The sequence below is a fragment of the Eubalaena glacialis genome, chromosome 15 (assembly GCF_028564815.1).
Source record: "Eubalaena glacialis isolate mEubGla1 chromosome 15, mEubGla1.1.hap2.+ XY, whole genome shotgun sequence".
Classification (NCBI taxonomy): Eukaryota; Metazoa; Chordata; class Mammalia; order Artiodactyla; family Balaenidae; genus Eubalaena; species Eubalaena glacialis.
Window position 1 is genome coordinate 84,189,781 of NC_083730.1, and position 18,590 is coordinate 84,208,370.

Below are 18,590 nucleotides of genomic sequence, written 5' to 3' on the forward strand. Positions count from 1 at the left end.
CCAGCCGTGGCCCTCATTTCCCTCCATGCGTGAGTGCAGTTGCTCACCGTGCTGCTTGCTCATCCAAAAGCATTTCAAGGCATACCTGCTGCTCTTGAAAAATGGGAGAAGCCATTTGGGGCTGCTGCTTCTTAGTGTTAAAGAGATTTATTGTCCAAGAACTGGCTTTTAACATTTTCAAGTTCAAATACACAGGTTGTTTCCTGAAGGAAAGCCTCCCCACCCCACCCCCAAAAAGGTCCCTGCAAAATCTGTGTTCAGAATTGGTCATCCTTCCTTAGTGGCTTAGCTTACTTGGTCAGATTAAGAAAGCATAGGTAATTAAGAATCCACGCTTGAATTACATCATCAGAGTGCAGGGAAAAGCTGCTGAAAAGCTTAAAGTGGCTGTAAGATTCAGACCCTATGAGGGTAGACGGCCAGGACTGGTTTTGCCTGGTACAGCTTGAATCTCGTCCTTGAGGTTGATAGTGCGGCATTTCCTTTTGCAGAACACCCTTCCTCTCTTCAGGCAGCTTGTCTACACTGGTGAGGCCAAAGCACACAACTTCCTATCTTTGGGCTGATGCCTGTGTGAGAGTGAAACCCAGATAAGCCTTGGCCTCTCAGCTACCTCTAAAAATTGCTGAGTTTTAAAAGCTGGAATTGTCTCTTTGTTACTTTCTACTAAGGCTAGACTGGAAGATTTGATTTACTTGTGTCCATATTCACAAATGCACCTGTGCCTTTGCAGCTTTACCTACAGGGGACTGTTTCCCCTGATTTTATCTGTCTTCCACTCCAAGGGAACAAGATTGTTAGTATTTTAAAGGCTGGTTCATCTTGGACCTCTTGACCTTGGCCAGAAGTTTTGCTTTTGGTGTTGCACACTAGTTGCTTAAAACCTCCTGATAGGATCCTTATCTATCATATATTACTATTATTATTATTACTGGGTTTATTGAAAAGAAGGAATTGGCTTTTCACTCCATACCAGTTCCACTGGTCCTCTATTTTTTCTCACATAGATGCTGACATTTGTTTTAAAAAGCTCTTCTGTAGGGAATTCCCTGGCAGTCCAGTGGTTAAGACTCAGTGCTTTCACTGCCAGGGGCCCGGGTTCCATCCCTGGGTGGGGAACTAAGATCCCACAAGCCATGTGGTGTGGCTGGGGGAAAAAAAAAAAAGCTCTTCTGTAACAATCATTGCTTATGATTTGGTTCCAAATAGGCTTGACTTCAGTGGCTGTGAAAGTGCTGACTAGAGGCAAGAAAAAAGAAGAAAGAAAAAAAATGATATCAAGGGAAACGTTGACCATTGTTGGTTGAATATGTATTAAAATTGTAGTAGCTGTCAGTTTATTGCACTTCAGTAGCTTCTGCTAGTTCCAGTAAGACTATGACGTATCAGGAAAAATTGTAGAGATGTAGGATATTGACCTGCAGGGTTCAGTTAGCCTGTGAACCTGCTGCCATAGATGTTATTTTTGGCGGTTGCTTTCTCTCCTAAGTATAACTTTTAAAAGCTGAAGAACAGAATAATTGAAGCCATGTATCTTGAATAGAAAGCACGTTTTCAGGATATCTCTCTTAACTTTTTCCTTTTCCCCACTGGTTCACCTAGGCCGATGCAGATAGTTTTTACATGGCATGCAATGGCCGCCAGTTCAACTCAATAGAAGATGATGTTTGCCAGCTGGTCTATGTGGAGAGGGCTGAAGTACTGAAATCTGAAGATGTAAGTGTGAATAATTCTTACATTTGATATAAACATATCAGAATGGTATAAAGTTGAAACTTAAGATATCTGAGGAAATGTCCAGAATAGGCCAGTCCATAGAGACAGAAAATAGATTAGTTGCCAGAGGCTGGGGGAGAGAGAAGTGAGGAGTGACTGCTAACAAGAACAAGGTTTCTTTTGGGGGTGATAGAAATGTTCTAGAATTAGATGGTGGTGTGATGGTTGCACAGCCTTGTGAATATACTAAACACCACTTTAAACTGGCAAATTTTATATATGTGAATTTTATCTCAATTTTTAAAAATTGTCCAAAGTATTTTTTTAAAAAAAGGATATTATCTGTGTTGTTGAAATTGAGTATGTATCTATTCCAGATGGATGAAACATTGCCTGGAGCCTAAAAGAAATGTTTTTGTTTGAAATATTAACCCTTAATCCTCGTCCTGATTTTTGATTCTGTTTTGATAGCAATTTATGATTCCTCTGATCTCCCACCCTCCATGGGAAGCTTTCCTATGATACGTGCTGTTTGAATCATTTTATAAAGTAGTAGATCCAGCCCGGTTATGCTTTTAATATTTCCTTTCTTTTAAAGTAGCCCTAAAGGTCTTTTTACCTTGAATTCAGCTTGATAGGAATAAGTTCTGATTAGATTGTTCTGTCATTAGATTAGGTAAAATAAAAATTGGCAAAGGATAAAATCAGTCTTCCCTTTTGCCAGTTGCTGGGCAAGGCCTCAGTTTTAGAAATTCCTTTCTATAAATGAACACGGCTTCTTGAGAGATTTCCTGTAAATATCTTCTCTTCAGGGACCGTAGATTAATGTGACTTTTCTCAGTGTGTCCTTATTTGTACGCCTTACCTTTGCCTCAATAGTCCCACAGTTGGCAGGGCTTGGGTCAGACACCGCTGTGTTAGAGGTGCCTTTCTTGACCACCTAGATTGTTATGCCCACTATTTCACACCCTGTTCTTTCATAGCACTTATAACCATAGGTAATTATACTTTTTAAAATTTTTGAATTTTGTATCTCTCTCTACTAGAGTCTAAGCTCTGTGAGGACAGGGACAGACATTGTTTTCTGGGACTTACTGAATCTGTTTTTGCTCACCATTGTCCCACACCTAGAACAGTGTCTGGCACACATAGCAGGGAATTAATAAGTATGTGCTAAATGAATAAATAAATAAAATCACTGTTGTTGATACTGTTATCACTTAGTGGAAAGTGTCAAGTTTTAATTTACTCTGTGGAAAAATCATTCAGATACACTCCTGTTCTCCTGCTTTTATTCCTTTGTGTTCTAGTATAGTCATGGCCATTCAGAGTTAGAGCAAGGAGTCTGGTAACAGAAGATTCTGGCAGCAGTCTCCCTTCCTAGAATGTCAGCTCTGTGAGGGCAGGCATCCTTGTCTGCTTTGTTCGCCACTGTATCCATAGTGCCTAGCACAGTGCTGGGACTGTAGGAGGTGCTTAATTAATATTTGTTGCATGGATGAAAATCCTACCAATTTATTTTCACAAAGCAATATTGAGAACATCCTGCCAGGAGTCAAAAAGTAACAGGAAAACTGTTGCTTTAAAAAAAAAAAAAAAAAATTAGAACCCGTGGAGGACAAGTGAGGCTTATTCGAGATGTTTCCCTATAGGGTGCCAGCCTCCCTGTGATGGACCTAACGGAGCTCCCCAAGTGCACAGTGTGTCTGGAGCGCATGGACGAGTCCGTGAACGGCATTCTCACCACCTTATGTAACCACAGCTTCCACAGCCAGTGTCTGCAGCGCTGGGATGACACAACGTGAGTGCAGGAGGTCACCCCCCTACCCTGTCAAAGCTCATTATTACCCTTTCCCAGAATTAAGAACAGCCGACTGTTTATAATTTATAAAGCTGACTTTATAAACCTGGGTACCACGATGGTGAAGAGGTCACATAGAAGGACCTTCCGTGTTTCTTCTTTGCTTTCCTCAGTTCACGTGAGGATCAGCATTCCTAGACCAAGTCCCTTTTAGTATGCCAATTCTGAATCCTTACGGAATGTCCCAAAGCAGCATGAATTGTTCTTTCCTTCGAAGAGCCAGAAAATGAGGGGGGTGGGGGGGAAGCTTAGCTTTGAGGCTCTCATGCTAAAATGACATCCAGGTGTAAAATCTTGTTTATCACCTGCGCTTTATGTCTACTCTTTACTTTAGCTTTCTTATCAAAGAGTGCTGGGCTACAGCAATCTGATGTTTTGGATTTATCATGTTGTTGATGGCTCGGTGGCCAGTAGTAACAGTAGTCACTGAGTATGAGGCACACACACGCCCATGGTCTCCTGTTTCCCAGTGCAACAGAGGCCCTATTTGTAGGGTGGCATTGTGCAGACAAAGAACTGAGGTGTAACCTGTACCTTTTTTTTTTTTTTTTTTTTTCAGTCAGAGGTTGCTGCTCCCTTTGCAAACTGCATTGTGGGTCTTAGCTAGAAAGGCCTCGTGGCCTTCAGACGCTGGCCTCGTGGGTTTCCCAGTACAGAGAGGAAGGTGCAGAATCAAATAATCACACAAATAAATGTGAAATTACAGCCATTGCAAGTGTTACAAAGGAGCAGCGTTGCAGCATTGTGACTAGAGAATACGGCCCTGACACAGCCAGGGCTATCTGAGAGGCAGCATCTCAGGGAGGATGAATAGGAGTTAGCCAGGTGAACAGTGGAACCGGCGAGAAGGCAGTGTAGGGGAGGGGGTGTGCACGGGAAGGGGGAAATCACCTTCCAAAGCCCAGGAATAAGGAGGGGTGAACGTCCACAGGAGTCTGTGTTCTCTGCCCCCACGTGGTCAGCTTTACAGAGCAGGGGCCCTGGCTGGCTGTTCCCTGCGGTGCCGCTCGCACTTAGCAGGAGGCGTGGTGCGTAGGAGGAGCTCAGTAAATATCTCTGAGCAAATAGACCCTGGCTTTTCCATGGCTTGTTTACCTGGAGAAGAATCTTGCCCCAGTCCTGTAGAGTCCTTGGTCAATTCTGGGGTATCATTTGAGGGTTCTTCAGAGAATTGTCCAGGCTTAAATTTGCCTTGAGTAAAGCCACGCTGAGATGTTTGCGTTGCATAAAGTGTCTGTCTGTATCTTGTGTCCATCTGCTACACCATTTAAGTTCTGGATGCTTCTTTGTTTCCTGCCACTGCAATTTTACTTTCCGTACAAGTTAATTTTTGTAAAACCATAGCATTTTCAAGTTGGAAGTTTCCTCAGGGACCATCTTGTCCAACCTCCTCATTTTATGGAGGAGGAGACAGAGGCCCAGAGGTGAAAATTAGCATGCTCAAAGTGTCATGACAGAGAACGAATGCCAGAACTGGGTCCAGAATTCAACCCACCGGGCAGCTGCCCTCAAAACCATACCGTGCCTTCAGCAAGTGGGTTTTGAGCCTCTCTATGTGCACAGTACAGTGCTATGTGCTGAGGGGGAGAGAAACAAACACAGACCCTCCTCAGGAACATTGATCTGCTAAGGGAGAGTCACACATACATGTGTGCATACAATTCGAGGTAGAGATGAGAGAGAGCCAGCTGCCCCGCTGGGGTGGTCTGGAAGGGCTGCTTACAGAAGGCGGTATTGGTACCAGGTCACGAAGGGTGGTTTTTTTGTCAGGGAAGGACATTCTGAGAGGATTTCCCCAAATATTCCCTCAGGAAAATAAGATTACAACTCAAAATTATTTTTGAAGGGAAGGCAGGAAGAATTGAATGAACTGTTATTTTTTAATAGATGAGATGGTATATCATAGAGTGCTAATTGTATAGTACAGATAAGTTTATTTTTATAATTTTCCCCCCTTTTTCCTTTTTATCCTCAGGATCATACATTTCGGAAAGATCATTTTGGCACAGTGTAGAAAATTAGATTTCAGAATTCGTTTGCTGTTTTCTTATCCCACCACTACCACAGCTGCCACAAAGACTGAACTGATGACACAGAGCTAGTTCCTACTTTTGACAAGACTGCTTGTGGCATCCTAGCTGCCACTTTTTTTTTTTTTAATACATTTATTTATTTATTTATTTATTATTTATTTTTGGCTGCATTGGTCTTCGTTGCTATGCGCGGGCTTTCTCTAGTTGTGGCGAGCGGCGGCTACTCTTTGTTGTGGTGCGCGGGCTTCTCATTGCGGTGGCTTCTCTTGTTGCGGAGCACGGGCTCTAGGCACGTGGGCTTCAGTAGTTGTGGCTCGTGGGGTCTAGAGCGCAGGCTCAGTAGTTGTGGTGCATGGGCTTAGTTGCTCCGCAGCATGTGGGATCTTTCCCGGCCAGGGTTCGAACCCGTGTCCCCTGCATTGGCAGGTGGATTCTTAACCACTGGGCCACCCGGGAAGTCCCTAGCTGCCACTTTTGTTACTTCTTCAAGTTTGTCCTGTCTTCTCTTTTGGCACTAAAGAAAGAGACTAAATCCTTTAGCTTTCTCTTGGGAAACATAGTCCTTTATCTGTGATAAGAACTTAGTGTTCTTCCTGCTTATTTCCATTTCTTGGTTTTATCTATTCAGTAGGGTAACAAACTGATACAAGTTATATCTTGAACATTCTTTCTTCTTGGTGCCAGTTCATTTAGCCTCAACTATCACCTACTTTCTGTCATTTTTGCCCATTGGACACAAATATTCGTGACTGGTACTTAGCATTACTTTGTCTTGAGTATAAGGGTTAATGGATTTTTTCAATTTTTTTTCATTTTTATTGAGGTATAATTGACAATCAAAAATTGTGTATATTTAAGGTGTACAACTAGATGACCCGATACACATCAACACTGTAAAATACTCACCACAGCCAAGCAAGTCAGCATATCCATCACTTCACACCTTTACCGTTTTCCCTTTTTGTTTTTACTTTTCTGTTTTTTTTGTCGTGAGACCAACCAAGCTCCACCCTCTTAGTAAATTTCAAGAACACAGTACAATATTGTCAATTATAGTCAACACTGATGTATACCAGTTCTCTAGAACTTACTCATCTTGCATAACTGAAAGTTTGTACCTCTTGACCAACATCTCCCTGTTTCCCCCTTTTCCCAGCCCCTGGTAGCCACCTTTCTGCTCTGTGTATCTATGAGTTTGGCTTCTGTGCCATTTTTATTGGCTTCTTGTAAATTGAAACTTTAGTACTCACCGAGCCCTGGTATCTTTTTCCAGATGAAATTCATTGTATGATAAAATGTTGTATGTGTTTCATGAAGTAGATTAATTTTTTTTTTTTTAGTGAAATTTACTACAGAATTTAGTTTCAACTCTTAGGAGCAACCTTGAGAGGACAGGGTACATTTTGGATGATTTAAAACTTTGAGAAGTGGGGATAAGGTGGATTGAAGTAAAAATACGTTGTGGGTAGCCAGACGTGAAACAAAATTAACAACTCGTCTCAAGTCTCTAATTCTAACCTATAAATATTTAGTTCTTTGATTACCTAAGCTTTAGACAGAAGAGTGGAGAAAGATATGAGGCAGATCAAGATTTTTCCCTTATCCTCAGCTTTATCAAGATTTTGTGGGACTTCCCTGGCAGCACAGTGGTTAAGAATCCGCCTGCCAATGCAGGGGACACGGGTTCGAGCCCTGGTCTGGGAAGATCCCACATGCCGCAGAGCAACTAAGCCCGTGCGCCACAACTACTGAGCCTGCACTCTAGAGCCCGTAAGCCACAACTACTGAGCCCACGTGCCATAACTACTTAAGTCCGCGCTCCTAGAGCCCGTGCTCCGCAACAAGAGAAGCCACCGCAATGAGAAGCCCGTGCACCGCAACAAAGAGTGGCCCCCACTCGCAGCAACTAGAGAAAGCCTGCACGCAGCAACAAAGACCCAACGCAGCCAAAAATAAATAAATAATAAATAAATTTTTTAAAAAAAGATTTTGTGTTTTTTTTTCATTTCGTTTGAGAATAGCTTGAAAGCATTTGTCTTTTGAATGATGTCCTTAATTACGATAAACTTAAAATTATTATATAAGAGAGGGAGGATATACAATTGCATTTTTGACTTTTGGATTCTGTGATAGCTGTCTTTTATATTTAATCTGTATTAATTTTTTTTTGGTGTCCTTTATAGGTGCCCTGTTTGCCGATATTGTCAAACACCAGAGCCAGTAGAAGAAAATAAGTGTTTCGAGTGTGGCGTTCAGGAAGTAAGTAACGAGTGGTGGGAAAGAGTAACGCACGCGGCTTCAATTGTCTGGGGTTTTCTTCTGCCCAGTGTGGTGTAAATTGTTTTCAATTCTTTTTGAGACTGATTTTTTTTTTTTTCTTTTTGTCCAGGGTCAGGCAAAAAATATAAATACACAAACTATTTTACTCCTACACAAAATACTTTATGGTTTCATTCTCTGGCCTTTGAAAACGCCTAGACTTTTGTTGATAAATTGTGATTATTTTTTCTTGCTATTTACATAGAGTTCCATAGAATCCAGAGCGAAAAACTAATTGACCCCTAAAAGCATCCTTGCTTGTTGGGTTTTAAACATATTTATTCAGAACTCCTGTAGAAACAACTCTAAACCTCATCCTGTGTCAGGCTCTCCCCTTTCCACCCCAGTGGACCAGGTCATGTGTTTTTATGTAACTAATTAAGATCTTACCTCCTTCTCGGCAGAACCTGTGGATTTGTTTAATATGTGGCCACATAGGATGTGGACGGTATGTGAGTCGACACGCCTATAAGCACTTCGAGGAGACCCAGCACACATATGCCATGCAGCTCACCAACCATCGAGTCTGGGATTATGCTGGAGGTGAACACCACTCCCATTTTCTAATTTGGATTCATTCTGTCTGAAAATGTCTCCGTCAGAACCTCTCCCCTTGCCCTCACAGCTTGAAATCTTCCTGACAGCTGTGGCAAACTCCAGTTCTCATGGTGCCCCATAGGGCACTATTTCCTATGAATGGCCTGCATTGCACAGGATAAAGAGAGTTAATACTTACACTCTGCCCTCTCACTCTTTTTTTTTTAATTCAAATGATTTAACCCACTTTTAAAGAAACATTGCAAGGCATTTAATTTGGATCTGTAAAAACAAAATTTTGTCAAAGTTAAAGGCTTATGGAGACCCTTTTCATTCTGAAGAAACATGCCTTGGTTGACTCATTCTTTTCTTTAGATAATTATGTCCATCGACTGGTTGCAAGTAAAACAGATGGAAAGATAGTACAGTATGAATGTGAGGGTGATACTTGCCAGGAGGAGAAAATAGATGCCTTACAGTTAGAGGTAAGATATTTTATTAATAATTACTGAATACCTATGTGTACTGCTTTTTACTACTCTAACTTGAAAGGTTGTTTGGGCTTTTAATTTTGCCATATGCCCTGCATGTTAGCTTTTATTTTAAAGATCTGTATTGCTCTGAAGGATTATAAAAATATTTTTATTCCATCTGATTTTCTTCTTTGAAAATCTAAGTTTCACTGAGCCTTATTACCTTCAGTGTCATGTTCCTGGTTGTCTCAAGTTCAGTATTAGTGTTGTCCTCAATAGCTGTGATAAAGCTGGAAGTTAAGGGCCTTCCCTGGTGGCGCAGTGGTTGAGAATCTGCCTGCCAATGCAGGGGACATGGGTTCGAGCCCTGGTCTGGGAAGATTCCCACATGCCGCGGAGCAACTAGGCCCGTGAGCCACAATTTACTGAGCCTGCGCATCTGGAGCCTGTGCTCCGCAACAAGAGAGGCCACGACAGTGACAGGCCCGCGCACGGCGATGAAGAGTGGCCCCCACTTGCCGCAACTAGAGAAAGCCCTCGCACAGAAACGAAGACCCAACACAGCCATAAATAAATAAATAAATAAACCCCAAAAAAGTTTGGGGAAAAAAAAAAAGCTGGAAGTTAAGAATCTTCCTGTTGGGGGGGATTCCCTGGTGGTTCAGTGGTTAGGACTCCACGCTTCCACTGCAGGGGGCACGGGTTCGATCCCTCGTCGGGAAACTAAGATCCCACATGCTGCATGGTATGGCCAAAAAATATAAAATAAAATATATTCTTGAAAAAAAAAAGTTATAAAAAAAAAAAATCTTCCTGTTGGCATCACAGTAGCAGTTGGAAATTGAGCAAACTTGGTCAGGATGAGTTAACCCCAATAGCATCTTTCCATGCTGAGAAGCTTTTTCCCATATATTGGGCTGGCTTTTATGAATTGGACCCTTATATAGATAAAGCCATTTTTAGGGTATTCATATAATTGAAGAAACAATAAAATTACCACAGTCTGATTCTTCTCATAGCAGTAAACTCCATCTACTATAAAATTGATGTGTAAATTTTATATTAAGGAAGGAAAAGTTTAACATCAGTCCTATTTTATAAATTTCAAAATGATTACTTTAAAAACAAATACCTTAACCTTGGGAGGAAGTGGACATTTGAAAACTTGCTTATCTCTAGACTTTTAAGGTCAGTGGAATGGCCTAAAATAGAGCTGATGTTACCATTAATAAATTGTATTGTTGTGAAAAAAATTCAAATCTTTTTTTTAAAAAACATTTATTTATTTATTTATTTATTTATTTATTTTTATTTTTGGCTGCATCGGGTCTCAGTTGTGGCATGCAGGATCTTTCGTTACGGCGGGAGGGCTTCTTTCCAGTTGTGGTGCTTGGGCTCCAGAGTGCGCGGGCTCAGTAGTTGCAGCACTCGTGGGCTTAGTTGCCCCGCGGCATGTGGGATCTTAGTTCCCCCACCAGGGATCGAACCCGCGTCCCCTGCATTGGGAGGCGGATTCTTAACCACTGGACCACCAGGGAAGTCCCCCCCAAAAATTCAAATTTTTAATGTTAAGTTTTTAGTAACTCTTCCAAATTAAGTATGTTCATTCAGTGAATACTTATTGAGGGTTGCCATCTGTTAGCCACTCTTCCATGTGCTGGGAACTCAGCATTTATTGACTCCCTGCCCTCATGGAGCATACATTCTAGTGACACACACACATACATTCTTCCAATTGTCCTTTCTTTCTGTTGCTCTTTCATTCTCTTCTCTGGCCTGCAAACATGATTAGATCTCTTCCAGTCTCCTGGAATGGTCTTTCCAGAATGCAGATGTGATCTTGCCACTCCTTCGCTCTTATTTCTCGATATCATACCCCAGAGCCTTCCATAGGCCCCATCTCTCCATACCCTACACCCCAGCCTCATTGGTCTCACTTCATCTCTGAAGCAAGTCTAAACATCCGCAGCTCAGATCTTGTTAGTTCTCTGGAATCTGTCTCCTCCTCCTGTCTGTGTGTCAAGAATCCTCTCAAATCTCACCTTCTCTCAGAAGTCCTACCGGATCCTACTGTCATAAGCCATCTATCCTTTCTCTGTAGTTACACAGCACTGTTCATTCATTCATGCACTCAGGCAGCAAACATTTCTTGACATCCAGAATGTGCCAGGCACTGGGGGTACGAAAATAAAGATATAATCCTTGCTTTCAAAGAGTTCAGTCCAGAAGGAGAGAGGCAGGCAAACCGGTGATTAAGTGCTAATGTCATAAGTGCTGTTAATGATAGGCACAGTGTCGTGGGAGCCGAGAGAGGCAATTAACCCAGGGCTGGGAGTGACAGGGACAGCTTCCTGGAGGGGGCAGATGGATGAGCTGATTTGAGTTACACTTTGATTTAAACCCATGTAGTTCTTCTTGAAGTCAGCTTAAACAGAAACCTAAGGGTTTTTTTAATTGTACATTTCTCTGTTTGTCCCTATAGATTGTAAGCCCCCAGAGGACCGAAGTGTAATTGTCATCTCTGTGTTCCCCTAGTTTATTGAGTAGAGTGGAACCAAGGTGTAATATACATTCTGAATGTTCCTCTTAATCTTCTGCAGGTCATTAAAAGTCAGGTTTTAATTGAATTTCAGAGACTGACAACTGTGACTTATGTTTTGGTGTTCATTCTCTGTTTTTGTAGTATTCATATTTACTAACAAGCCAGCTGGAGTCTCAACGAATCTACTGGGAAAACAAGATAGTTCGGATAGAGAAGGACACAGCAGAGGAAGTAAGTTTCTGGTTTGGTGACTGCTGAAATGCCACATGCTAGGACAGCCTGATGTTGGGTGGGAGAAGGAAGAGTACAGGGAAAAAGGAATCTTAGAGTCTTCCTTCTCAGTCTCATCTATAGGTAGAGAACTGGTTTACCTCTAAAAAGAAACCTTTGTTAGATGTCAGTTAAATCTCAACAAAGCTGGGGGCTAGTAAGGGGTAGAAAAAAGAAAAGATTTGGAATCAGTTGGCTCACCCCAGTAACCTAACTCTACGTCAAGTTTCCAGGGAGAAGTAGTAAACACCTGACTTGTCATTATGCTAGAGACTTAGCCCCAGAAGGTCGTATCAGGGAACAAGAAATTGTAGACCACAATGAGAATGAAGTTAGTCAAAAAGAGGAAAAGGAAGAGACAGAAATACGCTATTGCAAATGTAATCAACTGAGCATAATTTAAAAGGAGCAGGGAAGCAGACATACATTCTCACCTAGGATTAGTAAATCAAGAAGATTTTATTGTGTGCTGAGCCCTACACACAATTTTATTTTGTGCTGAGCCCTATACTATACTAAGTTAAGGAAGAAATAAAATACTTGCTACGTACCTGAAACAAAAGAAACCTTGGACTTAAAGGCTTGGTATTTTGGTATTTTGGGGTTGGGATGTTGTTTGTTTGTTAACTTCAATCAGGTTTTCTAGTGCCTTGTGCAATTCCATTTAAAAAATAGAAGTATGTGCATGAGGGTTTGTACTTTCAGTCAGCCAGTTGGTTTGTCAACTTGGGAACAGCTGCTTTGGGGAGCTGAATATGGGCTCCTGAGACAGCAAGATGGTGCTTTGAAACTGAAGGGAATAAAATTAGGCAGAGATGCTGAAGTGGTCACCATGGCACTTTATTGGTCTAGGGCAGTAGTCTTGAAAATTTAACAAAATAATGCTTTAAAGAAAAGGCCATTCACTACTCGGATGGATAGAAGAGAAAAGCGATGTGATTTTGGTGGAAACCCAGCCCAGAGTGGCCCAGAGCTCCACCTGCTTGGTTTTCCCTTTGGCTTCAGCATGTACAGGGAACCCTGAGGGTTCCAGACCAGGGACTTTGAAAAACAGTGAGCACCTGAGTGTTCGTGTATAGCTAGGGCCCTGGGAACCATTATCAGGACCTAGAGACAATATTCATAATTCAGTGATTCCCTTAGTGTTAAGTAAAGGCTTCTAAATTTTTTTAAATGATTGACTTAAATGATTATTTTTAAAGTGATTATTTTAATAACTTTGCGAATCCTCACCAGCATCTGGGCCCTCAGATGCGGGGACTGCAGAGCCGGGTTTGGGGCTCACCTCAGTGGTAGCTGGTGTTATCGTGGAGCTTAGCAGGCAGGGCCAAGCTTTCACTTTATGCCAGGCCCATGGGCCCTGGTTTCTGAGTATGTCTACAAATGAGGAGAAATCAGGGTTTTTTCATTAAGGCTTAACACCAGCTTTAAAATGATCTTTGGTGAAAAGCTCATGATGAAATTCTTACAGGAACCTTCTAAGCAATGGAAGTGCCTTTGCAGAGGGGCTTCAGGTCACTTGACATACTGTTCTGAATAGGGCTTGATTGGAGTCCATGTGGGAAGGGGGTGCGTCTGATGGCACTCACAAGGCAGAGCAGAGGTCGCTGCCACTTGGTGTCAAGTTTGGGGCTCCCAGGGAGGAGCACTGGCAACTCCACGCAGCCTCACTATTGGGTTTTTCTACGGGCTATACCAGCGTGACCACCTAAAGTGCTTTGTGCAGACCCTTGAGAGCTAAGCTCAGGATTCTCTCTGCCTTTTAAGATTCTTTAGGATTAACTGCATTCCCTAACACATGCCCATGGAAAGCAAGTCAAGGGGCAGGGAAGCTAAAAATGTGAAACTTGTGTCTACTTTTAGGTAGGGATAAGGTAGAGGCAAGGGCAGCCGTAAATAAAAAGCTCGAAAAGGATATTTTGTTTTCTAGTAAAAAATGTCACTTATCCGTAAGTTAATCGGTGATGCAAGCCTTTTGTTCCTGCTGCTGTCCTCCTTTTGACCAGTCCTCTGTCCGTTGGCACCTCCAGCAGTAGAGCACATGCAGGGAGAAACAGTAACCGTGCGTTTCACTGGCAGAGATTCTTGGTCATGGGCCTCCTAAAAAGTTAATGTGGGGGAGGGGAGGAGCTGAAGATTGAAATTCACTGTGGACTTCAATTATAATACTATTCCAGTCCCCCGATGCCTTAGGTAGTACAATTGCTGTAGTATGTGAGCAGAGTCTGTTCTGGAAAATGAAGCTCGTACCCACTTGAAGGGTCATAGTTTTAGTGGGGCCATGTATAAGAGCATAGAGTAGGCCATCAGTACAGGTGCATTCCCCTAAAGATACCTCTTTTCTTTTTAAACCTCTAGCTCCATGTAGAAATTGCTGTTTTTCCAGGTGTGGATTGTGAACTGAGTTTGGTGGCCACAACTGGCATTTTTATTAGACAGCATAGGGTAGATGTCAGAGTGTATCACATTTAATATTGTTTTGTGCAACTTTTGTATCAGGGTGTGTGTGTGTGTGTGTGTACTAAGTGTTTCGTACTGAGGGCTAATGGTCAGAAGTGCTTTTAAAACCACTAATTTAGGACTTCCCTGGTGGCGCAGTAGTTAAGAACCCTCCTGCCAATGCGGGGGACACGGGTTCAAGCCCTGGTCCGGGAAGATCCCACATGCTGCGGAGCAACTAAGCTTGTGCACCGCAACTACTGACCTTGCGCTCTAGAGCCTGCGAGCCACAACTACTGAGCCTGTGTGCCACAACTACTGAAGCCTGCGTGCCTAGAGCCCATGCTCCACAACAAGAGAAGCCCGTGCACCGCAACAAAGAGTAGCCCCTGCTCGCCGCAACTAGAGAAAGCCCGCCCGCAGCAACGAAGACCCAGTGCAGCCAAAAATAAAAATAAATAAAAAATAAATTTTAAGAAAACAAACACTAATTTAAGCCATTGTAACATTTGTCTCTAGCAATATTAGAAACCTTTTTGAGGTTACTAGATATTTTTCATCTTGATTTAAATGTGTTTAGCTTATTGTCTTTAGTGACCAAAACAGACAGTTTGGTTCCTTTTGATGGTCATTTCTGTCCTTTCCAGTTTCCCTAAACTGACAGGAGTCAGTTTAAGAGAAAATGTCAAAAGGATCTAGTGGTCTTATTTTAAAACAATATTGAGGAGAAAATTAATACCAAATAGAATGAGAGCAATTTGAAAGCTATTTTTATTTTTATGACATAGAGGAACTTTTAGAAATCTCTCTTTAATTGCATGTTCTTCCAACTTAATGACGTTGGCTCTAAAGTTAATTTCTACAAAACAGTTAATTTCTTATTTTAAAAAAGAGGGAGCAGTGCTGTTAGAGACCTGCTAGGCGAGCCGTAGCAAATGTTTAAAAAGAAAGCGTTAAAAGTAGTGGCCCGGGCTTCCCTGGTGGCGCAGTGGTTGAGAGTCTGCCTGCCAATGCAGGGGACACGGGTTCGAGCCCTGGTCTGGGAAGATCCCACATGCCGTGGAGCAACTGGGCCCGTGAGCCACAATTACTGAGCCTGCGCGTCTGGAGCCTGTGCTCCGCAACGAGAGAGGCCGCGATAGTGAGAGGCCCGCGCACCGCGATGAAGAGTGGCCCCCACTTGCCGCAACTAGAGAAAGCCCTCGCACAGAAACGAAGACCCAACACAGCCATAAATAAATAAATAAATAAATAATAAAGCTCCCTTCCCATTCTTAAAAAAAAAAAAAAAAAAAAAAAAGTAGTGGCCCTTTTTCTGGCGTGATGGATGTTGCATGCATCACGGATCTCTGCTAAGAGTTTAAATCTTGCCAAGAGGTCAGTTTTCCTTTGCTATAGAGCTTTGGCCTCCCATATAGTGCAGAGAGAGTTTTAGAACTTGGCTTTGGACCCAGACTTGGGGGTCCAATCTTGGACCCATGTCACTCGAGCTGGGTGACCTTGGAGTGTATTGCCTCACCTTTCTCTAAGCCACAGTTTCTGTAAAAAGTTTACATACCTAAGTCATAGGCTTGTTATAAAGAATAAATGAGATACTACCTATAAAACACCTAGCCAGGGCCTGGGCCATAGGATTTAAATTCTCAGTCACTTCTGTCTCCTATTATTATTACCTCATGATCCACCTGTCTTCCCATGTCCTTAGACAAGTGGAGTTGAGGTGTTTCCCAAGTCTGTAGATCTTAACACCTGTGTGAATCCAGTGTCTACATAACTAGACTTCTACAGACTCCTTGCTAGGATTGCTGCCATCTGACACATAATACACCAGAATTTTTAATTTCTCTTAAGTTTTTAAGACAATGTAATTTGAATTCTCTCTGTAAATTGCCTTTATATAAACTCAAGATAAGAACTGCTTATGTTCCATATGGCTTCACAGTACATGAGAAAATTAATAGTGAATTTGGACGGAAAAAAGCACCAAACAGAATCACCTGTTACAAGTAACTTCAGATTATTTGGATAATACAATTGTCACTTAAAAGCATGGATTTCAACTGCACAGATCCACTTATATGTGGATTTTTTTCAGTGGATACCTGCTACAGTACTGCAGGATCCGCAAATGGTTGAATCCACAGATGCAGAACCATGGATACGGAGGGCCGACAATAAAGTTATACTCAGATTTTCGACTTCAAGGAGGGTGGAGACCCCACGTTGTTCAAGGGTCAAGTGTAACTTTTAGAATGTGATCTCAAGAGTTAAAAAACAGTGGTCAGTTAAGAATTGGATGGGCTTCCCTGGTGGCGCAGTGGTTGAGAGTCTGCCTGCCGAGGCAGGGGACACGGGTTCGAGCCCTGGTCTGGGAAGATCCCACATGCCGCGGAGCAACTAGGCCCGTGAGCCACAACTACTGAGCCTGCGCGTCTGGAGCCTGTGCTCTGCAACAAGAGAGACCGCAATAATGAGAGGCCCGCGCACCGCGATGAAGAGTGGCCCCCACTTGCCGCAACTAGAGAAAGCCCTCGCACAGAAACGAAGACCCAACACAGCCAAAAATAAATAAATAAATAAGTAAATAAAGGAGTTTCTTTTAAAAAAAAAAAAAAAAGAATTGGAGATTCTGCCCTCCTACACTGTTGATGGGAATGTAAATTGGTGCAGTCACTATGGAAGACAGTATGGAGGTTCCTTAAAAAACTAAAAACAGAACTACCATATGATCCTGCAATCCCACTCCTGGGCATATATTCAGAAAAGACGAAAACTAATTTGAAAAGAAAAATGCACCCCAGTGTTCACAGCAGCACTGTTTACAATAGCTAAGACATGGAAGAAACCTAAACGTTCATCCACAGATAAATGGGTAAAGAAGATGTGGTATATATATGCAATGGAATATTACTCAGCCATAAAAAAGAATGAAATAATGCCACTTGCAGCAACATGGATGGAGCTAGAGATTATCAAACTAAAAGTAAGTCAGACAGAAAGACAAATATATGATATCACTTATATCCAAATCTAAAAAATAATACAAATGAATCTACAAAACAGAAACAGACTCACAGACACAGAAAACAAACTTATGTTTACCAAAGGGGAAAGGAAGGGCAGTATGAGATTAACAGATACTACTATATATGAAATAGAAAGCAACAAGGATTTACTGTATAACACAGGGAACAATACTCAATGTCTTGTAATAACCTATAATGGAAATAATCTGAAATATATATATATGAATCACTTTGCTGGACACCTGAAACTAACACAATATTACACAATATCATCAGCTACACTTCAATTTAAAAAAAAAGAATGGGAGGTTCTGGTCTGGCCTCTGATAAATCATCTCCTGCTCTACAGCCTGAAGCTCTTTCTTTACCTTCTGGCAGTTTCACTCAACATTCAGTAGCTCTTGGCCCTCTTCATCCTGGTTTAGAGAAATGGTAAGAAAAAAAGGATTTCTCAAAATTTTTATTCCTATTGCAGAAATTCTTTCAGATAATGGTCTCACCTTTTCCAAGTTTGGTTTGTCAAAGTTAAAGACAGGTAATAGGAAAAAAAAAAATTGTGACGTTAGCCCCAAAGGCCACACAGCTTTGTCTTTGTGAAGTGAAACTGATCTCTGTTTGCTCTTTCAGATTAACAACATGAAGACCAAATTTAAAGAAACAATTGAGAAATGTGATAATTTGGAGCACAGACTAAATGATCTCCTGAAAGAAAAGCAGTCTGTGGAAAGAAAGTAGGTATAACTGGCCTGTTCTTTTAATTAGCTTTTTTATTCTAACAGGTTCCATAAACAGATAATCTCCTTTATACCCATGGACACACTCTCATTGTCAAGTGTGTATCACCAAGTTTTCGGGGCTCTCCCCATATATGGAGCAAACCTACTGTGATTTCCTGTTTACTAAAAAATTCAGTGTTTCACGCCAGATGGATGCCATGTGGAATGCAGGACTCTCTCCTGATGTCTGTACTCACGCTACATGCAAGTTATCTTCCATTTTGGCCTGTAGAAAGCAACTTCCTTGTGCCCAGAGCGTCTCTGAGCCATGGTGGCTGAGAAATGGCAGTTAGGAAAGAGATTTACGTTTAAGCTGAAGATGGCATGCGTTCTGGCCTTGGTCGGGAATTACAGGCCAAAGATGTTGAATATGGAGCAAAAAACTCATCAACAGCATGGCAAGAACAGACTCTACTACTGTTATTTGGGAAGATAATTGCTACTGATTGAAACTACCTTTCTAGTTTAAGTTATACTCGCAAAAATAATTGGATTTTTTTACTCCAGACAAATGGATAAAAAATAAATTTAAGGGGAATAATTGTCCCTTAAGAAGTTTTTTTGTTTTTAATCTTGGGATAAATTTAGTTTTACAAAA

At 41.8% G+C, this 18,590-nt stretch overlaps 1 protein-coding gene across 1 annotated transcript in view; it reads left to right on the top strand.

Moving 5' to 3' along the window:
* Positions 1–18,590, top strand: part of BRAP (BRCA1 associated protein) — a 31,319-nt gene that overhangs the window by 8,915 nt on the left and 3,814 nt on the right. The window contains exons 5-11 of the mRNA XM_061168956.1: positions 1,603–1,716; positions 3,369–3,517; positions 7,794–7,869; positions 8,334–8,472; positions 8,842–8,951; positions 11,623–11,712; positions 17,844–17,947. Coding sequence (XP_061024939.1) covers positions 1,603–1,716; positions 3,369–3,517; positions 7,794–7,869; positions 8,334–8,472; positions 8,842–8,951; positions 11,623–11,712; positions 17,844–17,947 — 782 coding nt within the window. The remainder of the gene's footprint in view (positions 1–1,602; positions 1,717–3,368; positions 3,518–7,793; positions 7,870–8,333; positions 8,473–8,841; positions 8,952–11,622; positions 11,713–17,843; positions 17,948–18,590) is intronic.